The sequence below is a fragment of the Brugia malayi genome, assembly GCF_000002995.4.
Source record: "Brugia malayi strain FR3 genome assembly, contig: Bm_v4_Chr3_scaffold_001, whole genome shotgun sequence".
Classification (NCBI taxonomy): domain Eukaryota; kingdom Metazoa; phylum Nematoda; class Chromadorea; order Rhabditida; family Onchocercidae; genus Brugia; species Brugia malayi.
Window position 1 is genome coordinate 13,418,491 of NW_025062477.1, and position 16,995 is coordinate 13,435,485.

At 33.0% G+C, this 16,995-nt stretch overlaps 4 protein-coding genes across 5 annotated transcripts; 2 read left to right on the plus strand and 2 right to left on the minus strand.

Moving 5' to 3' along the window:
- Positions 1–694: 694 nt before the first annotated feature.
- On the minus strand, positions 695–3,921 carry Bma-unc-57 (BAR domain containing protein, putative; the record flags this gene model as incomplete). Its single annotated transcript, XM_043081060.1, has 10 exons — positions 695–1,064; positions 1,411–1,488; positions 1,582–1,685; positions 1,827–1,912; positions 2,337–2,403; positions 2,492–2,619; positions 2,939–3,088; positions 3,199–3,271; positions 3,444–3,512; positions 3,877–3,921. The coding sequence occupies 10 exons, from the start codon at positions 3,919–3,921 to the stop codon at positions 695–697; spliced, it is 1,170 nt and encodes a 389-aa protein (XP_042936994.1).
- Positions 3,922–7,327: 3,406 nt separating this feature from the next.
- On the minus strand, positions 7,328–9,723 carry Bma-idha-1 (putative isocitrate dehydrogenase, putative; the record flags this gene model as incomplete). The annotated part of the gene is made up of 8 exons (XM_043081061.1): positions 7,328–7,441; positions 7,596–7,685; positions 7,828–8,007; positions 8,114–8,350; positions 8,737–8,866; positions 8,943–9,041; positions 9,272–9,404; positions 9,627–9,723. The coding sequence occupies 8 exons, from the start codon at positions 9,721–9,723 to the stop codon at positions 7,328–7,330; spliced, it is 1,080 nt and encodes a 359-aa protein (XP_042936995.1).
- A 794-nt stretch (positions 9,724–10,517) lies between these two features.
- Bma-lmd-1 (LysM domain containing protein) lies at positions 10,518–11,748 on the plus strand (the record flags this gene model as incomplete). Of its 2 annotated transcripts, none has more annotated exons than XM_001894112.1 (5): positions 10,518–10,640; positions 10,725–10,793; positions 10,907–11,082; positions 11,196–11,355; positions 11,626–11,748. In XM_001894112.1, the coding sequence occupies 5 exons, from the start codon at positions 10,518–10,520 to the stop codon at positions 11,746–11,748; spliced, it is 651 nt and encodes a 216-aa protein (XP_001894147.1). The 2 variants fall into 2 exon arrangements, with proteins under 2 accessions (XP_001894147.1, XP_042936996.1); XM_043081062.1 differs by lacking the exon at positions 11,626–11,748 and adding an exon at positions 11,461–11,577.
- Positions 11,749–12,900: 1,152 nt separating this feature from the next.
- Bma-src-1 (SRC-1, putative) lies at positions 12,901–16,167 on the plus strand (the record flags this gene model as incomplete). Its single annotated transcript, XM_001898620.1, has 12 exons — positions 12,901–13,072; positions 13,174–13,282; positions 13,402–13,497; positions 13,690–13,866; positions 14,089–14,168; positions 14,326–14,414; positions 14,535–14,686; positions 14,849–15,029; positions 15,183–15,290; positions 15,375–15,567; positions 15,773–15,885; positions 16,069–16,167. 12 exons carry the CDS (start codon positions 12,901–12,903, stop codon positions 16,165–16,167), a joined length of 1,569 nt encoding a protein of 522 aa, XP_001898655.1.
- Between the last annotated feature and the right edge of the window lie 828 nt (positions 16,168–16,995).

Consider the following 16,995-nt stretch of genomic DNA (forward strand, 5'->3'; position numbering starts at 1 on the left):
AGCAAACTTTAAAGTGGAGTATCAAGAAGCAGTGCATTTCTCGATATAATTGGACACCATGAACTATTCACAAATATTAGAGGAAAGTAATCTAATAATGGGTCTAGGTACGGCATCGGAAATTTAAGTGAAGCAGTCAATAAATGACAGCCCAGTTGCCAATCTTTTGATATCAAAACTGAAAAAGAACCGAAATGATTGAAGTGCAAACAGATTTGAGGACTACATCCAATAGCTACCAGTACTAAATAACATTAGTGAATACCGAATGTAAATAATTACATTGGTCATTGGTTATAATATGTGCAAAAGATCGCGCATGTAATTAGTACTAATAAAACGCAATGAAATGAAGACGGACAATAATTGAAAAGGGGCAAAAGTGGAAGTATCAAAACATCAAATTATATTCGATAAATTAATGGTGTTGAAGTGATGCTGTGTAACCAGTGTCTTTTTATAACTACATATGATCTTACGCTAGTTATAAAATCCCCTACATGTAAAAAGTTCGTTTTCATTACATAATAAACATTATGAAAATTTCACTTTACAATACTAGCGACGCTTTTTTTGCCATTAAGTTTAAATCGGTACATTAAGTTCCATACTCCCTCACGGTATTCAAATATAAGATATCATTGTAAAGAGAGCTAAATTAAAATCATGAAATGAAAAGCATGAACAAGAAGAATTACAATGGTACAAGTACGTGCACATAAGAGATCGGGAAGTAACCGGTTTTTCCTAGAAGTGAACCTTCATACCAGTTTTCGTCAATTTGTGAAATCAAATTAATAACGTCACCTTCCTTAAAATCCAGTTCAGTTTCATTTTGTGCTTCGAAATCATATAAGGCTCGACAAGACGGCTTAACAGGTTGGGCAGAAGAGGATGGCGCATTCGGACCACCAAAACTAGCCGGTGAGCTGTGAACTTTTGCATTCAAACTCCAATCACCACTATCTGCTACCTGTTTTTGTGGATACATAGGAGGCGATACTGAAGGTGCTTGAAAGTTGGCGTTGTTGACTGATGTCGAATTTTCCGCATGCACTGGCGATCTGTAATACAACTCCGTCAATTAAAACGTCCTTTTACAGAAATTGATGTGACGAAAAGTTTTTTAATTTAGAAATTTATCATGTGCAAAATATTTCACAATCAACTCAATATTATATCCTTATATCATCCACTGATGATTTTTAATAAGTCTCAGCTACTCTGCTCTCACACTACAATGAACTAAATGCAAGATACAACAGAAAACGTTACCAAGTACTCGTCACATTTTTCGAGTATTCATGTCTTTTACCCAAAAATTCAAACATTTGAAAATTCAAACGTATAAAAAAAATTCAAACGAAAATTCAAAAAATTCAAACGAAAATTCAAACGTATAAAACTTGCCGAGAATTAGGTAGTCTATCTGCTAAAACGGGCTTGATGACATGCTCCACACGTAGCCGAGTGCCTGCTTCTGCGACACTAAAATGTGTCATATTTTATGTCAACAATAATTTAATTGGAATAATTTATTGAACGAAATATCCATGCCGAAGTTGTGATATGAAGAAATACCGTTCATTTAGCTGTGTTTTCAAATGTTCCAACACTTGCGTAGTTTGTCGATGAAAATCCAATTGTGCATCTATTAAAGCGCAAAGCTGAGTCACCTGTTCAACCTAAATCTGAGTACATACCACATTTGGTCAAAAAACTATAAACAAATATATCTGTGATAGATTTTTTCCTTTCTTTACAATGAAAATTTCAAGAAGTAGAATCTCATAAAAATGAATTCTGCTGAAAATGTTTCCACATACATCATTGCTTAAAAGATTATACATTGCTTGTTCTGCTAACTGCTTCGACTCTTCTAATTTGTCTTCTGCTTGAATCAATTCCTCATCTGAAAAATCAAAGATCTTAGTTGACAACCGTATTAAGTTGCTCACAGCAAATAATAACATGAAACGGTAGGACGCATCATATAGGCAGTACAAATACGCATTTATATAAGGTGTGTAGCTGGGCTGTTAAGAAAGATCTTATTAGTACCAAGCGGTGCCCTTTAGTTTTTTTCTTTAGTGTCTTTTTATCTTCATACGCCTTCCCATACTGTTGAATGTCACATCACAAAGTATGCAGATCAGAAGTAGAATCCTTGTATACATTTCGCATTAATGCTACTTTTATCATGTGAAGACATAATTACTTGTTCTTCTTTTAATTTCTAATATCAGTAGCAAATAATTCCCATTTAAATATTCGTTTCTACTAATATTCATTAAATTTGAGTTGAGTATTTTTTAGCAAATAATTAAATAATTAACCCCGTGTTTGTTTCCGCTTTTTGCAGTCGTAATCTAGGCGTCGACCCTTAAGTTTTGTTCGATGATGCTGGAACGATAATCTGATAAGAAGCGAGTGACTGAAAACTGCATTTTAAATTAGAATGAAAAACATCCCAAAAAACCAACAAACATACATTAACTTCTTTTAAGTCAGTCTGTTGTAGATGTGCTAATGGATCCAAAAAGTTATGCTTCACATTATCCTCCATTTGATATTTAATATCGGCTAGCTGACGATAAGCTTCCGAAGCATCGATCAAAGCTGAAATAACCATTACATCTACATCCAATGCTGTTCCATATTTTTGAATATCTGCTAGGAGGCCTTCGGTTGCGGATATGCTAGGCTTTCGATATTGCGCGCATTTTTGACAAAGCTCCCACTGTGGCTACTTGTTTGCTAACAACAAATTTTAAATGAAGAATAAAATTATGAATTTAAGGACGAATGGAATTAAAATCCAATAATGGATGAAAAGTTGAGTATTACAAAAAATTTTTTCCTTTACCTGGATTGGGCTGCAATAGCAAACAGAAACTAACAAAATAAAACCATAAAGTGGAATAAGCTCAATTCAAACCTTTTCCAAGATCCGAATCTACACCTAGTGCCGTTCCATATTTTTGCATAGTATCTGCTAGAAGGCCTTCGGTCTGAGGATATGGTTGGGCTTTTGATGTTCCGCGCACTTTTGACAAAGCTCCCATTGTGGCCATTTTTGCCCGGGTTGCTAACAACAAATTTTTAAATAAGAAATAAAATTATGACTATAAGGACCGATGAAATTAAAATTCAATGATGAGTGAAAAGTTGTGCATTACGAAAACTTTTTCCTTTTACCTGGATTGGGCTGCAATAGTTCGTGGGTTCCGGCAATTAACGCACTAATTAGTTCATATGTCAGATCCACTTTCTTAAAAAATGAAGCACCCAAATATTACGATTAACAATTAACAGCTAAATTAATAACTAAAATAAATAATAACTACCATAATAAAAGGTCAAAATTCAAAATAATTTTGCTGCTAAAATAATGCTCGTTAATCATTATCAAGTCAAGATTCAAAAGGATATCTATAACAAACCCGTTCCATTTCATTGTATTGCTCATCGAACTTCGTCGCTTCGGCAGCACCCATGGTTTCACTGAGGTACTATACAAACAACAAATATACAAATGTATAACATTTAGTAATTACTATCAGGTTAAGGAATTTGCACAAAACCTTCATATAGTATCACGCTTGGCATCTTTATATAGTATCATGCTCGAGATTTATGAAAAAACCCCTAGAAATTACTGCCATTATTGTTACAACTGACATAGTTATGCAATTAATTATATTTGTAGTAAACATTATCGATAATATCAAATATACGGAAAATAACTTTTTTTTTTTCTTTTGCAGATCTATGTCTCATGCTAAGTGCTGCATACGGATAAGAAAAAAATTCAACTACAGCAAGCTGAATATGTACTGTTAAAAGGTTGAAAATATATTTTATTAAAAAATGTACCTGATTCGCTTTGTTTAATTGCTTTTTCAAACCAGAGAAAGACATGTTGATTGCAGATTGTCGTTAATTTCAGGAACCGACAGTTTAAACCTAAATCATACAGAATGCCCGTTAATGAACATCATTTGCTATATAATACCTTTGCTTAGATGATCTAATATATTTCGTTACCGATAATACAAGTTAAAAAACAACCATTAAAAAAAATTAAAAAAGTAGCAATCGAAATTAAGAAAAACAAGAAGGTATAGGTGAATTTTGCCACTGATGCAATAAAACATAACTAGTGATAAACATCACAGTTCGGTCCCATATTCCTGAACACATTATCAAGAATGCAACAATTTTTAATGATAAAAAGATTCTTCTTTAAATCTTACGCCTAACATTCACAAATTCTAGTTTTTTTCTGTTGTCAAGAAAATGAGTGTTTAGCTTGATAATGTTTTTAAAGTTTCCTACAATGACATATAAATCTGCTACTATATGAACTTTGGCTTTTCACTGAAGGTGAGATTTTTAAAATACTGAAGAAAAGCTTAGCAAATATTTATATCTGCTATTATTCATTGTCGGTGAAAAATGAAATCTTGAATTTTTATAACACACCATGAAACAATCATTAATTCCACCAATTTCTTGTCAAATGAATGTGCTATATTTAGAAAGCAGCTACTCGATTATATTGAGTGTATGGTTGTGGTACTGAAGCCGAAGCATCTTACTGGTAAGGCTGGTCTAGGAATGAAATCGAGATAAGCATATCTGGAGCAGAGCTAACATAGAAAGCTTTAGCAGATAAATATGGGTGTCAAGGTTAACTGTGTACTTGCACATTAATTCTAAATGTAAGCAAGTTCTATGTCTAGGTTCATGACAGTGTATATAATCTAGTCATGAGCGCCATAAGATCTCTCCAACTAGTTAGTTACCATGTAGTAAAAGATTATCGCAATGAGAGATACGTATATCCGATCAACATATGAATAAATATAGCGGAGAATTTGTCGATCTGTTGCAAATTGCAGCAGCGCTTCTCTCAGCGAATATCAGCCAGCTTCATAGCATGGCGAGAAATCCTAAAGATGAATGAAATGAAAGAAGTGAACAGAAGAGAATGCTTGTAAGTATTACTAAAGATAATAGACAATATGAACAGAAATCAGTGGCATGTTTAATTCTTTTGAATGATTTCTACTGTTTATTTTAAACGGAGAGTTTATGCTCGAAAGGTTCACCATTTATGAGAGGACATTATAACGCAAAAAAAGAGAAAATAATAATGTAATGAATAAAGAAAAAAATTGATGTAAGATACGATGCAAAGTTGTCTCAATAGTAAAAATGATCTCCAAATTTAAATTAATCACATTTACTAATTATTTCACCGAAAGTAGAGTCCAAGTCCAGGAGTACGAAGAATCTAAAGAGTGTAAAAATATCTAGAATAAAATGAGAACTGAGCTGCATTGCCTTTGCAATACTATCTGTACTTCAAAATGGGAAATACAAATTCAGAAAATATAACTTGATAACTTTGATTCTTGACAATTCTTCAAAGATTTCTAATGAATTCCTCATACTTTAGCTTACAATTAATTAACTTATTTTTCTGACTAAATATGCATGATTTGCTGAACCACTAATAAATGTCTCTCATCTTCTTGCCATTAAAATGATCCCTTAATCTATCATACTGTACTTTCTTTATTGGAAGGTTCCTTGATGATACACAAACACAAACACAAACACACACACACACAATAAATTTAATAAAACTCTTATTATAAATATGTAAAGATCAAACTGTCGTCTAAATACACATAGGATAATCAATTAAAGAAATGAAACAGTGTGATTATGCATGACGACATATAAATACGACTGAAATCATGACAAACAGGCCTAAGCCATTTTAGAAAAAGCAATGAACGGCCTAGAGTTCGAGGAGTAATCTATAAGCTGAGCCTTCCTCTATCTATCTCTGCCACTCACATGTGTGTTTGTGCACTAGGCACGGAGAAAATCTATATCCCACTTTCATCAGGAACTAACTCATTGATCGAATTCCTTACCACTTCAAAAATGCATCGAGTGCATTGTAACGAACTGATATCTCATCAAAGCTCATCAGTTATCGCAATCACGGAAATCAAAGTTTCAAAGTTACCCTCAAGTTATTATATCATGCAAAAAGCATCTTAATAAGACGTAGGTTCCGCTAAATTCATCCTAAAATGCCTCATATAGCAGCTACTTTTAAAGCTCAAAAAAAAATGAATGATGGGAATTCATCCACGTCCTCCCATCTATCAAAAATTTTTGTAACAAGATGAAATCATGGCACCATTAATCGTCATATTAAAGCAAAAAAAATTATTCACTCCAGAAATATGCAATTCCAAAAGTAGTGACGCAATTTTAGGAAATATCCAACAAAGGATGATCATTCCAGTAACAATTTCACAACCGTCACACTTTCAAGACATGATCAGAATAAAACTATATGAAATCATCAAAGCGCTCAGTCGAATCCAATTGCATGACCAATTTAAATCCTTATAATCAGAAAACTTCATATAAACAAATCCCTAATATGTTCTGTTATGAAATTTTATGAGAAAAACAGGAAATAAATAGTGACCACGGGGAAATGACGAAGGTATCTACTCAATAATTTTTAGCAATAAAACTTAATGGATAAACCAGAACCAAAAAATTGAGACATTTAGAATATAATAAACGAAATTTAAAAATTGCAAATAAAACCACAAAATTCTAAATTTTGAAACACCTTCTACATTTTCCCAAAGTTCATTATTTAAGAAACATTATTTAACATAGGTTAAATAATAAGTTAAAACATGAATTGTTCCTTGAAGAATGACAGGACAAAATTACTAACGAGCAATTATTAACAGATACAATTCATCGCTTTGGATGATATCTAATGATTCCAGTTTTCTTTTCTTCCGAAAACAATAACTACCAAACAAAAAAAAAAGTGGAATTAAAAATACCAATCCCAGAACAAAGCAAAAATACTGAAATAAATAAAATTTCATGTAGTTACTGCACCAAGCTGTTCGTTTAAAGTTACATAACATCATAAAAATTTTAAGGAAACATACTGCACAAAGTCTTTAAATTACAATGACCGTTTCATATAGCAAGCTTAATGGTGAGATATGGCACGTTTAGACATGTAAATTATGAGAATTTGTAATCATTAATTCATTAGCTATATTTTTTAACAAAATTTGTGTGTATGTAAAAAATAGCTTACAAACAAGACCAAACTAAAAAGAGGTAATGAAACTTTACACTAAAAAACCCTACGTCTAGTGGCTTTGAAAAACTACAAACTTAAATCTTACATTCTTGATATTGAAAACCTTTCTGAGAAAAAAATTTTCTGAAATTCAGTTCATGGACTGGCAATTTCATAAGATCAATCCATGTCTCTTATACGTCTGCAAATTTCATCGGTAAACGAAGAACACGTGCCGTGTCCGCCTAAATCGCCAGTCTTCTCATTGCCTTCTCTAATCGCATCAAAACAGGCCTGGAGAAAAAAGTAATTTCCAAGAAAACCATAATCAAAAAAGTACAATTGTCATTAAGAATAGAGCAATATATCAAATAATTTATTACAGACAGACCACGTGTAATTGCGATATAATATAGTCAAAGTAAGAAAAGAAAAATAATAAATTTACTTTTTCTATCTTATCTGCATATGATATTAATCCCATATAACGTAGCATCATCACTGCTGAAAGAAGTAATGCCGTAGGATTTGCTTTGTTCTGCAATAATTACAAAATAAGAAAAACTTGATTCTTGACTTTTAAAAACATGTTCGCATTCATTTGTTGTCTTCAATAATTTAAAATGTTAATTTTAAATTGTTGGAAATAATGATAATATTAAAATACTGGAAATTATTACCTGTCCAGCTATATCTGGTGCAGTACCGTGAACAGATTCGAAAACGGCAACGTTCTCACCAATATTTCCTGAGGGAGTCACACCAAGACCTCCAATCAAACCTGCGCATAAGTCAGATAATATATCACCATACAGATTTGGCATTACTAACACATCATATTGATTTGGATCTTGAACCATCTAAAATACAAGTTACAAAAATTTTTGTCATCCAGAATCCATATAAATAACTAAATGGTAAATGCTGTAAAAAGAAAGCAGTTGAAAAAAGAATCAAGCAATTCACATTTAAACAAACAGTGTCCAAATAAGCCTCATTGAATTTTATGTCCAAATAGTTTGCGGCTTGTTCACGGCACATATTCAGGAATAGACCATCTGACATACGCATTATATTTGCTTTGTGGACAGCAGTTACTACTTTTCGACCATTTGCTCGTGCATATTCAAATGCGTATTTAGCGATGCGTCTTGATGCATCTTCAGTTATCAGCTTAATGCTCTGGACAACACCATTTACAATCTGAAATAATTAAAATGATTTAAAATAACTTTCAATTTGACAATTTAATGAAGTCAAAGTGATATAATATGGAAAACCACTTGACATGCAAAATAAAATCCTTTATATAGCAAGCATATCGCCTTCAACAAGAAATTCAATAAGAAACACAAGCTCAAATTTGCAGCAATTAAACTGGAAAGATATGAAAAAAAAGAACTGCTGTGTATAAGTAATAGTCTTGCTTATTGAAGACTTAATTTATAAATACAAATGTTCAGATCATTCACAACCTGTACTGCAAACATCGAAATCGTATGGACAATAAATGAAAAATAAAAAAAAAAAAAAAAAAAAAAAGAAAAAGAAAGCGAAATTTAGTTCAGTTCAGATATAAAATATAATACCTCGTGTTCGATTCCAGAATATTCGCCTTCAGTATTTTCTCTAATTGTTACAATATCGACATTATCATAAAGTGTTTTATGACCTGCCAAGGATCTGCAAGGTCGCACATTGGCATAGAGATTGAATTCTCTGCAATTTATGCCATTATCATTCCTTACAATGTCCATTTGATTTATCCAAAGCAAATTCATCTCAAATAACTCACTTCCGGACAGCAAGATTAAGCGAACGATGTCCTTTGCCAATTGGGGTTGCAAGGGGACCTTTCAAGCCAATTTTGTTTATCCTCATTAGCTCAATACATCTGTAACAAAGCCGTAGTAAATTATAAACAGACATGATCATAAACTACTCTTTGTTGATTTTTCGATTTTTTTTATTACGGTTCATCTAGCATGACATTGCTCTGTAAACTCATTCATTCTTCTGATCAACAAGAATAATTTATGACCATAAATGTAAATCTTTGCAAATTTGTGCCAAAGTTCAGAAAAAAATTTGTTCAACAGATCTATCGACAAAATTAAAATGAACTTCGAAGGTATTCGGAAAATTCCGTCGTCTCCTTTGACAGGCGTAACATCCACTGGATCCCACTCGATTGGTGCATTTGCAGCTTCGAATATCTTTTGCACTGAAGAAGATATTTCGGGTCCGATGCCATCTCCTAAAATTTTTGACAAAAAACATACATAATTTCAGCTAATAATTTCAATATCACCAATTTATAGATAATTTATAAGGAAAGGATTTAGATGTTAGTTCACATTCTAAGTTAAATAATGTAACAAAACAACACAAAATGAGTTGCACAAGATAAGCAAAATTATTCAGCTTAAGTTCACGTTGCACCGTATTCAAAAACAGAACAGGAAATACAATGTAATACCTGGAATTAGCGTGACTCTACGGAAGCTATTTGTACTAGCTTTAGCAATATTGGGTGCTAACGCTGTAGCCACTTTTATGCAATGCCGTGCTATCATACTGAAAATGATCAATTCAGTCTCTGATCGGAAGGTACATCACTGATAAGAATTAACAAATCCCTTTAGTAATTAGTCAGTCAGCTAAGCATCCCAGCACCACCACAAAGCATTCAACTGATCACTAAACACACATATGCACACATATGCACACATACACACACATACACATACACACACATACACACACATACACATACACACACATACACATACACACAACAAATCGATCCGCCCCCTCACAGAGTTGTAATTGCATTGCGTGCATTGTCACAGAAACACGTCACGTGTCACGCACGGCATGTTCGCGATATTTTTTATTTCTATTAATGGTTTGAGTAAGTATGTCATAAATGTTCTTCATTGTAGCTTCTAAAAAAATTTACCGATGGTGAAAGATTTTATACGACCTTCCAGTTGTTGTATACTCTTCCCGAGCACAATCAGACTGCCCCTCATTGTTGTAGATTCATGAGAGTCATGAAAGGACTGTTAATATTTTCAGGTCTTATCAAAATGAATAAAAATTACTTAAAGAAATAAAACTAAATTCGAATAAGTGGTACTAATTGTATTATGATAGAAAATGTCCGTATTTCGTCTGTTGTAGTGGATAGATTTGTTCACTGACCTTTTTATTGTCGCATGAACAAGAGTAACTGAACTGTGAAGGTAAATTGTTTACTTATACTGAGTGACTGTTAGACTTAAAAATTAAAAGACTCGTAAATAATAGTTCTTTGAAAATTTCGACGTTTTTGATGTCATCTATTTTTCAATTGTTTTCAGGTGGAATGATCAGTCCACGTGCTGTTGAAGGCAGCAGTACGGAGACGATAGAATTACGGTCGAGGAATGCTAATAAGAACAATGGAGAAAATCGAAATCGATGGGACAAGACAATGAATGGCAATAAAGTTAATTTTGACGACTCTTTTTTTATTTTTTGATTTCATTCATTTTGAACTGTGTATTGCATCAGCAACTTATTTTGGTTACAGATTATTATCGAGAAGAAATTAAGGCCAGGTGATAATTTAAACAAAATTGCCGTGCAGTATTCCGTTTCGGTATGTATTCATTGTCTTGTAAGCAAATATGTTCATCTCTTAACACTGAACAATTTCATTTTGCTTAACTGTCTTACTGATCAACCAAATGAAATGGAATAATTCGCTTGTAGCTGTCGGACTTGAAAAGGGTCAACAACATCGTTTCTGAACAGGATATTTATGCTATGCCATTTGTCAAAATCCCAGTGAGCAAATTCCGAAAGGAACTGGATTTGGAACATGGAAGTCATTTATTAGGTAACAATAGCCGTGGCGAACTGATGGCGGAGGAAATGGCTGATGATAGGTTATTAAAAGCTGCTTTTTAAATATCTTTCTGAAAAAACTGCATATTGAGAAGACATAAGTTTATATATACTCTTCTATTTTTTGTTCATTCTTATTTTTTCCATTTTGCAGGCCTCTTTTGAGTAGAAATGATTTATCTGATAAAAGGGTCGAGGAGTTGTTTGAGAAAACAGATGCTTATGTTGCACAAATACGGGATAATTTGTCAGTTGAAAATACGGATGGTGCTGTTCATTTCGTAGATGCAAGATCTCCTGACACTACTTTTAAGGTGGTTATGACCATTTTTACATTTTTATGTGAGTGGTTTTTTTGGCAGTTGAATTCTGATAGTTATTTTGAAGCCATTTTTATATACTGACCAATAGGTTCACAGATTCCATGGCGGATCGCTTGCAAATTGTCTCATGTGTGTATCATACTTTCAACTGCAACCTGCAACAATCTTTCGTCGTTAATGTATTTTCTTTTTTCTTTAAATGTGTTAAAATAAAGGTCTTAATGTAACATACTTTATGTAAAATCTATCAATTCGTTACAGGGACTTTGGTTCATTGTGGTATTCGTCATTTTCATATTCATCTTTGTACCGCTAATACTGACATTTGTGGAAGAAGAACGAAAGACTTCTCATGTTGCCAAGAAAAATTTTATCAAAAATTGATGACTGCAAGAGATCTTTCTGTGCGCTTTAGGTCTCTCATTTATCACTTTCCAGTTATTCAAATGTGTCATTTCCGGTAAGATTAGGGATCTTTTTTCGTCATTATGGATGTAATATGGAGGACGGTTAATTATATACGTATTATATATATATATCATGGCATCAGTTGAAAAGTTTTAGTTACAGTTTAAATCATATTAATTAATGTATCTGTGAATTTAGGGGTTTCTTTTCAAGGAATTTTCTTGTTTAAAATGTTTTTGTTATGTATAAGAATATTATTTCTGCTTAATGATTTTGATTTTGTATCGAATGTTTTCTCTGATACTATACAAATGATTCCATTTGTAAGACGTGATGTGTTTTTCCGAGCGTTTTATATTCAGCACTATTTGATTTGACTACTTTTTTGATAAAAATTAAAATATTAGTTTGTTAGTCATGTTATCAGGTTGCTTCAGGTGCAGAGTTTGAATTATCTGTTCTATCCTGTATTATATTGTTTATTTATGATGCAAATTTTACATGCAGTAGAAGGCGAAATTTTGATGATAGGAACTGCCATTTAACAAAGAGGGAACAACGACTGGGAGTACTTGATTTTACTTTAGTAGGAATAGCTGTTTAAAAGTTCACTTATTTTTCAAATTTTTCTTGAATTTTATTAAAACACTTTAATTTTCTAGAGAATTATCATACCAGTATATTGAATTCGTCTCAAACGGAGTGATATTTTATTGGGGTAGAATATTGCGGACGAGCTCAGCGAAGGATCAGGCCTATAGTTCGTTTTATAATTTGTAATTTTCCCGAAAAATTTCCTTCACTTTTTTTCCTAAGGATTGTTATTCAACTGACATTTTCATGGCAAAATAATATCAAAATAGCAAACAACAGTTATTATTTTTACTATGGAATAAGTTGTCTATGAGATAATCTCGTGTTGTCACTGCTGTTATAGCTTGGGATGTTTAGTGATTAAAATCTGATTATAGTAAATAAAACATTTAGCTGTGAATCGTTGTCCCTCCTGTTTGAAAAATCTATGTTTTATGTTTTATTATGACATATCTCAGTGAGCTTTCCTTTGCGGAAGTAGCAGTTGCGATGCTCTCTGTTGATATGCTGATATAATGTAAACATTATAGAGATATGGGTAATTGCTTCTCTGGATCACCGCGTCAGTCATCTCCTTCTTCGGATATTCGTAGTGAACGTAATTCTCCGAAATTTTCTGTTGATCGCGGCAGTATCGAGCCATTGAAAGAAGCGAACTGTAGTGATGCACTGACTCCTCGAAGACAAGAAAGTCGTTGCCTGCAAGGTTTTCAAGAGTTTTGGGTTTTAAGATGAACTAAATGAAGTTAAAAAAATATTTAGCGAATAAACAGTGAAAAAAGTATATTTTGCAACTTTGGTTTCCAGATCCAACTTCTGGCAAAGAGGTCTTGGTTGCTTTGTATGCTTATGAATCACGAGCAGATGGCGATCTTAGTTTCAGAAAAGGCGATGTCATGTATTTGTTAGATCACAGGTCTTTTTTCTTTTTTTCACTGCGCAGTAATTAAGTCTTGTTGTTTTCAGTAGGCTTAATTGATTTCATTTCTCTAAGACATTACAAAAGTAGCACTTTCATCCAAATAATAATTTCAGCAACTCAGATTGGTGGTATGTGAGACATTCGAAAGGTGGTACGGGGTACGTTCCGCGGAATTTCGTCGCAAAACAGCAAACAGTAGAGAGTGAAGAGTAAGCTTGTTCTTTACTATCCGACTTTTTTCACTTGCTGTTAGTGATTGTAACCTCCTTTCCACTACAAAATTTTGCGACTTTCAATGTACAGGATTTGTCACATATTTTAACATGTAATAGTCATACTCTATATTTGGAAACTTTTTTATCTCTCATATCAAAATTTTTATCTCAAAAGTTTTATTTCAGATGGTTCGCCGGTCGAATCGCACGCAATCGAGCAGAAAGATTAGTTTTGGCAAGTAATCTTCCGAAAGGGACGTTTCTTATACGTGAACGAGAAGCAGATACACGGGAATATGCACTTACGATTAGGGATTCAGATGATCAGCGTGGAGGTACTGTGAAACATTACAAAATCAAACGGTTCGTATTCTTGCTTAAATTGTTTGTCTCGTTAGAATAAATTTAGTTGATGTAATTCTTTACGGTTTTATAAGCCTTTTCATAAATTATTTCCATTTTTTTTTATTGTTCACTACTAAGTAATGATGAGTAACGATGAATATTGAGTGGAAGTTGCAAAGAAATCGATTTAAAGATTCGAGTGCCACATGTTTATTCTGTTAGCTTCTCTCTTTCGTTTAGACTGGACGGCGATGCTGGTTTCTTTATTACAACTAGAAGGACTTTTGCAACTCTCAGGGATCTCGTTAGCTATTATTCAGGTAAATTAATTTAGTATGTTTTCTTATATAATTTTTTTTATAAGCAGTGGCATTTACTCATGACACTTCATGTCGCTTAATATTCTTAATATTTTGGCGTTAATTCTTTCTAACTGTTTTTTTTTTTTTTTTTTTTTGAGCGATGTTTTTATTACAGAAGTAGCTGATGGCCTTTGTTGTCAGTTATCGTTTCCTGCACCACGTATTGCTCCCACTCGTCCCGATCTTTCCCATGATACACAGCAGGTTGATGTTTTTACTAATTTGCTGTAAGGTGTTTTTTTCGTAACAAAGATTATTGTCAGAAAAGAATGAGTTCATTCTTACTTTTTTCTTGGTGTTAGATGGAAAAATTTACTTTTTCAGAATTGGGAAATCCCACGAAATCAGCTTCAGCTAAAGCGTAAGTTAGGGGATGGAAATTTCGGTGATGTGTGGTACGGTAAATGGCGTGGTATGGTAGAAGTGGCTATCAAAACAATGAAACCTGGGACGATGTCACCAGAAGCATTTCTAGGGTGATTATGCATAACTGTGAATGAAACTCATAGCGTTTAATCAGATTTGAAGCAGCTGCATACTACAAACGAGTGATCCATAAATATAATTATCAAATAAGCAGCAGGAGTTTTCTGTTGTTGTAATATTTTATATTTAAGAAGAAAATTTTGTCATTTCAGCGAGGCCCAAATCATGAAACAGTGTGACCATCCCAACCTTGTTAAATTATATGCTGTTTGCACTAAAGAAGAACCATTTTACATCATAACTGAATATATGGTGAATGGAGCATTGCTTCATTATTTGAGGAGCGAGGGTAGCAGTCTTACTTTACAAGCGCTTGTGGATATGTGTGCACAGGTTGGACTTTATGCACTACTTTTTACAATAATTCTGCTGGAATCTTTTTATGTTTCGTCATTCTTTGCAGGTTTTTATTACCAGTACTGCTTTCCTCGGCTGATGCCAATTTTACTAAAGGTAATAAACTTAATATTATATTGACTTTTTAAGATAGCAAATGGTATGATGTACTTGGAGGAGCGAAAATTAGTACACCGAGATCTTGCTGCAAGAAATGTGTTGGTTGGTGACAAGATTTCTGGTGTCCCTGTTGTTAAAGTATGCAAATTTTATCTTGTTTTCTACTTCCTAGGTATGCTGAGCTGGGTAGCAGTAATGTATTAAACGCTACTTGATTTTTAGGTTGCTGATTTTGGGTTAGCACGAAAGTTAATGGAAGAAGATATCTATGAAGCAAGAACAGGAGCAAAGTTCCCGATAAAATGGACTGCACCAGAGGCAGCAACTTGCGGCAATTTTACCGTGAAGTCTGATGTTTGGTCGTATGGAATTCTGTTGTATGAGATCATTACCAAGGGTCAGGTACCTTATCCAGGTAAGTTAAAACAACGATGGTTACTGTATATTAAGGCGTGACCTACTTTTTTTGATTACTTAATATTTTCCATAGGTACTGTGATTAAGAATTTTATTTTTACTTATTCGTTTTAATCATATGAAAGTGATATATGCTGCACTTTTTAGGCGATAACATAATAGCTTGAATCATGTTAATTTTTATTTTTCTGAAAAATTTTCAGGAATGCATAATCGAGAGGTAATAGAACAAGTGGAATTAGGCTATCGTATGCCAATGCCACGTGGATGCCCCGAGCAAATATACACTGAAGTCATGTTGAAGTGCTGGGATAAGGTACCATACTTGATTGTTAATTGTTATTTATTTGCACTTTCCCAAAAAAAAAATGTTTCAAGTTCTTAAAAATTTGGTGTTTAACATCAATTCTTGAAAATTGATTTGATAACGTTTAACATTTCCGATGTTTTACTTCTTGTTAACATTTTTGTTTTGACATGTTAAGTATTATGATTTCAGGTACCTGATCGAAGACCAACTTTCGATTATCTTTTCCACTTTTTCGACGATTATTTTGTGAGTTCGCAGCCGAGTTATGTACCACCGTCGCAAAATTAATTTTCTAGTGGCATCCGGTTTCATATTGATAATTTCGTTCTTTCACTTCCTGCATTAAGAGCTTTAAATTATTGCTGTCATTTTCAAGACAACACTTTGATTTGTTGTCGCTGGTTCTTTTTCTCAAATTTCGCAGTGGAGGACAGCATTTCTCAAAGAATCAGTCAGATATAAACAGCGAAGAGTTTCTAAGAGTTTGTTTTTAGATCATTTCCATAAAATGTTCCAAATTATACTTTTTTTGTTCCTGTTTACAAAGCGCACTTTAGTTTATTTTTGATTTAATTTTTCTTTTATTGGGAATGTTTTACTTGTCTTTTGTGCTGACCTTTTTTTCTTAAATAGTTTTCTCCTTGCCTCCACGTAGTGTTAAAGTTTTAAATTTGAAATTAAAAAAATGCTGTGAATGCAATTTTTTGAATTTGGAGAAATCTTTCTTCCCCTTCTCTCTTCCTCTTTCTCCCTCTCTCTCTCTCTCCCTCTCTCTCTATGTGTATATATACATATTTGTATACCTCACAAAATCTTGCATGTTCAAGTCATGAAATCTAATTTGTTGTTCCTTGCTTTGATTTTTTGCATTGTTATAATTTCTTTTCCATTATTCTTATTTGATAAATATGTGATCTTGTTAGTTTCTTTTATTCAGTCTGTTAGGAAAGAAAATTGGCAAGTTGAAACTTTGAGATCATCCATTTATATATATTTATTTTTTAATACCATAGTATTACTTATTAATTGCATTTACGAGAGTGTCTCTGCCAGTTTATTTTCTCACTTTGTTTAATTTTCTTATGCCACTTTCATCCATATTGATTTTTTTCATTA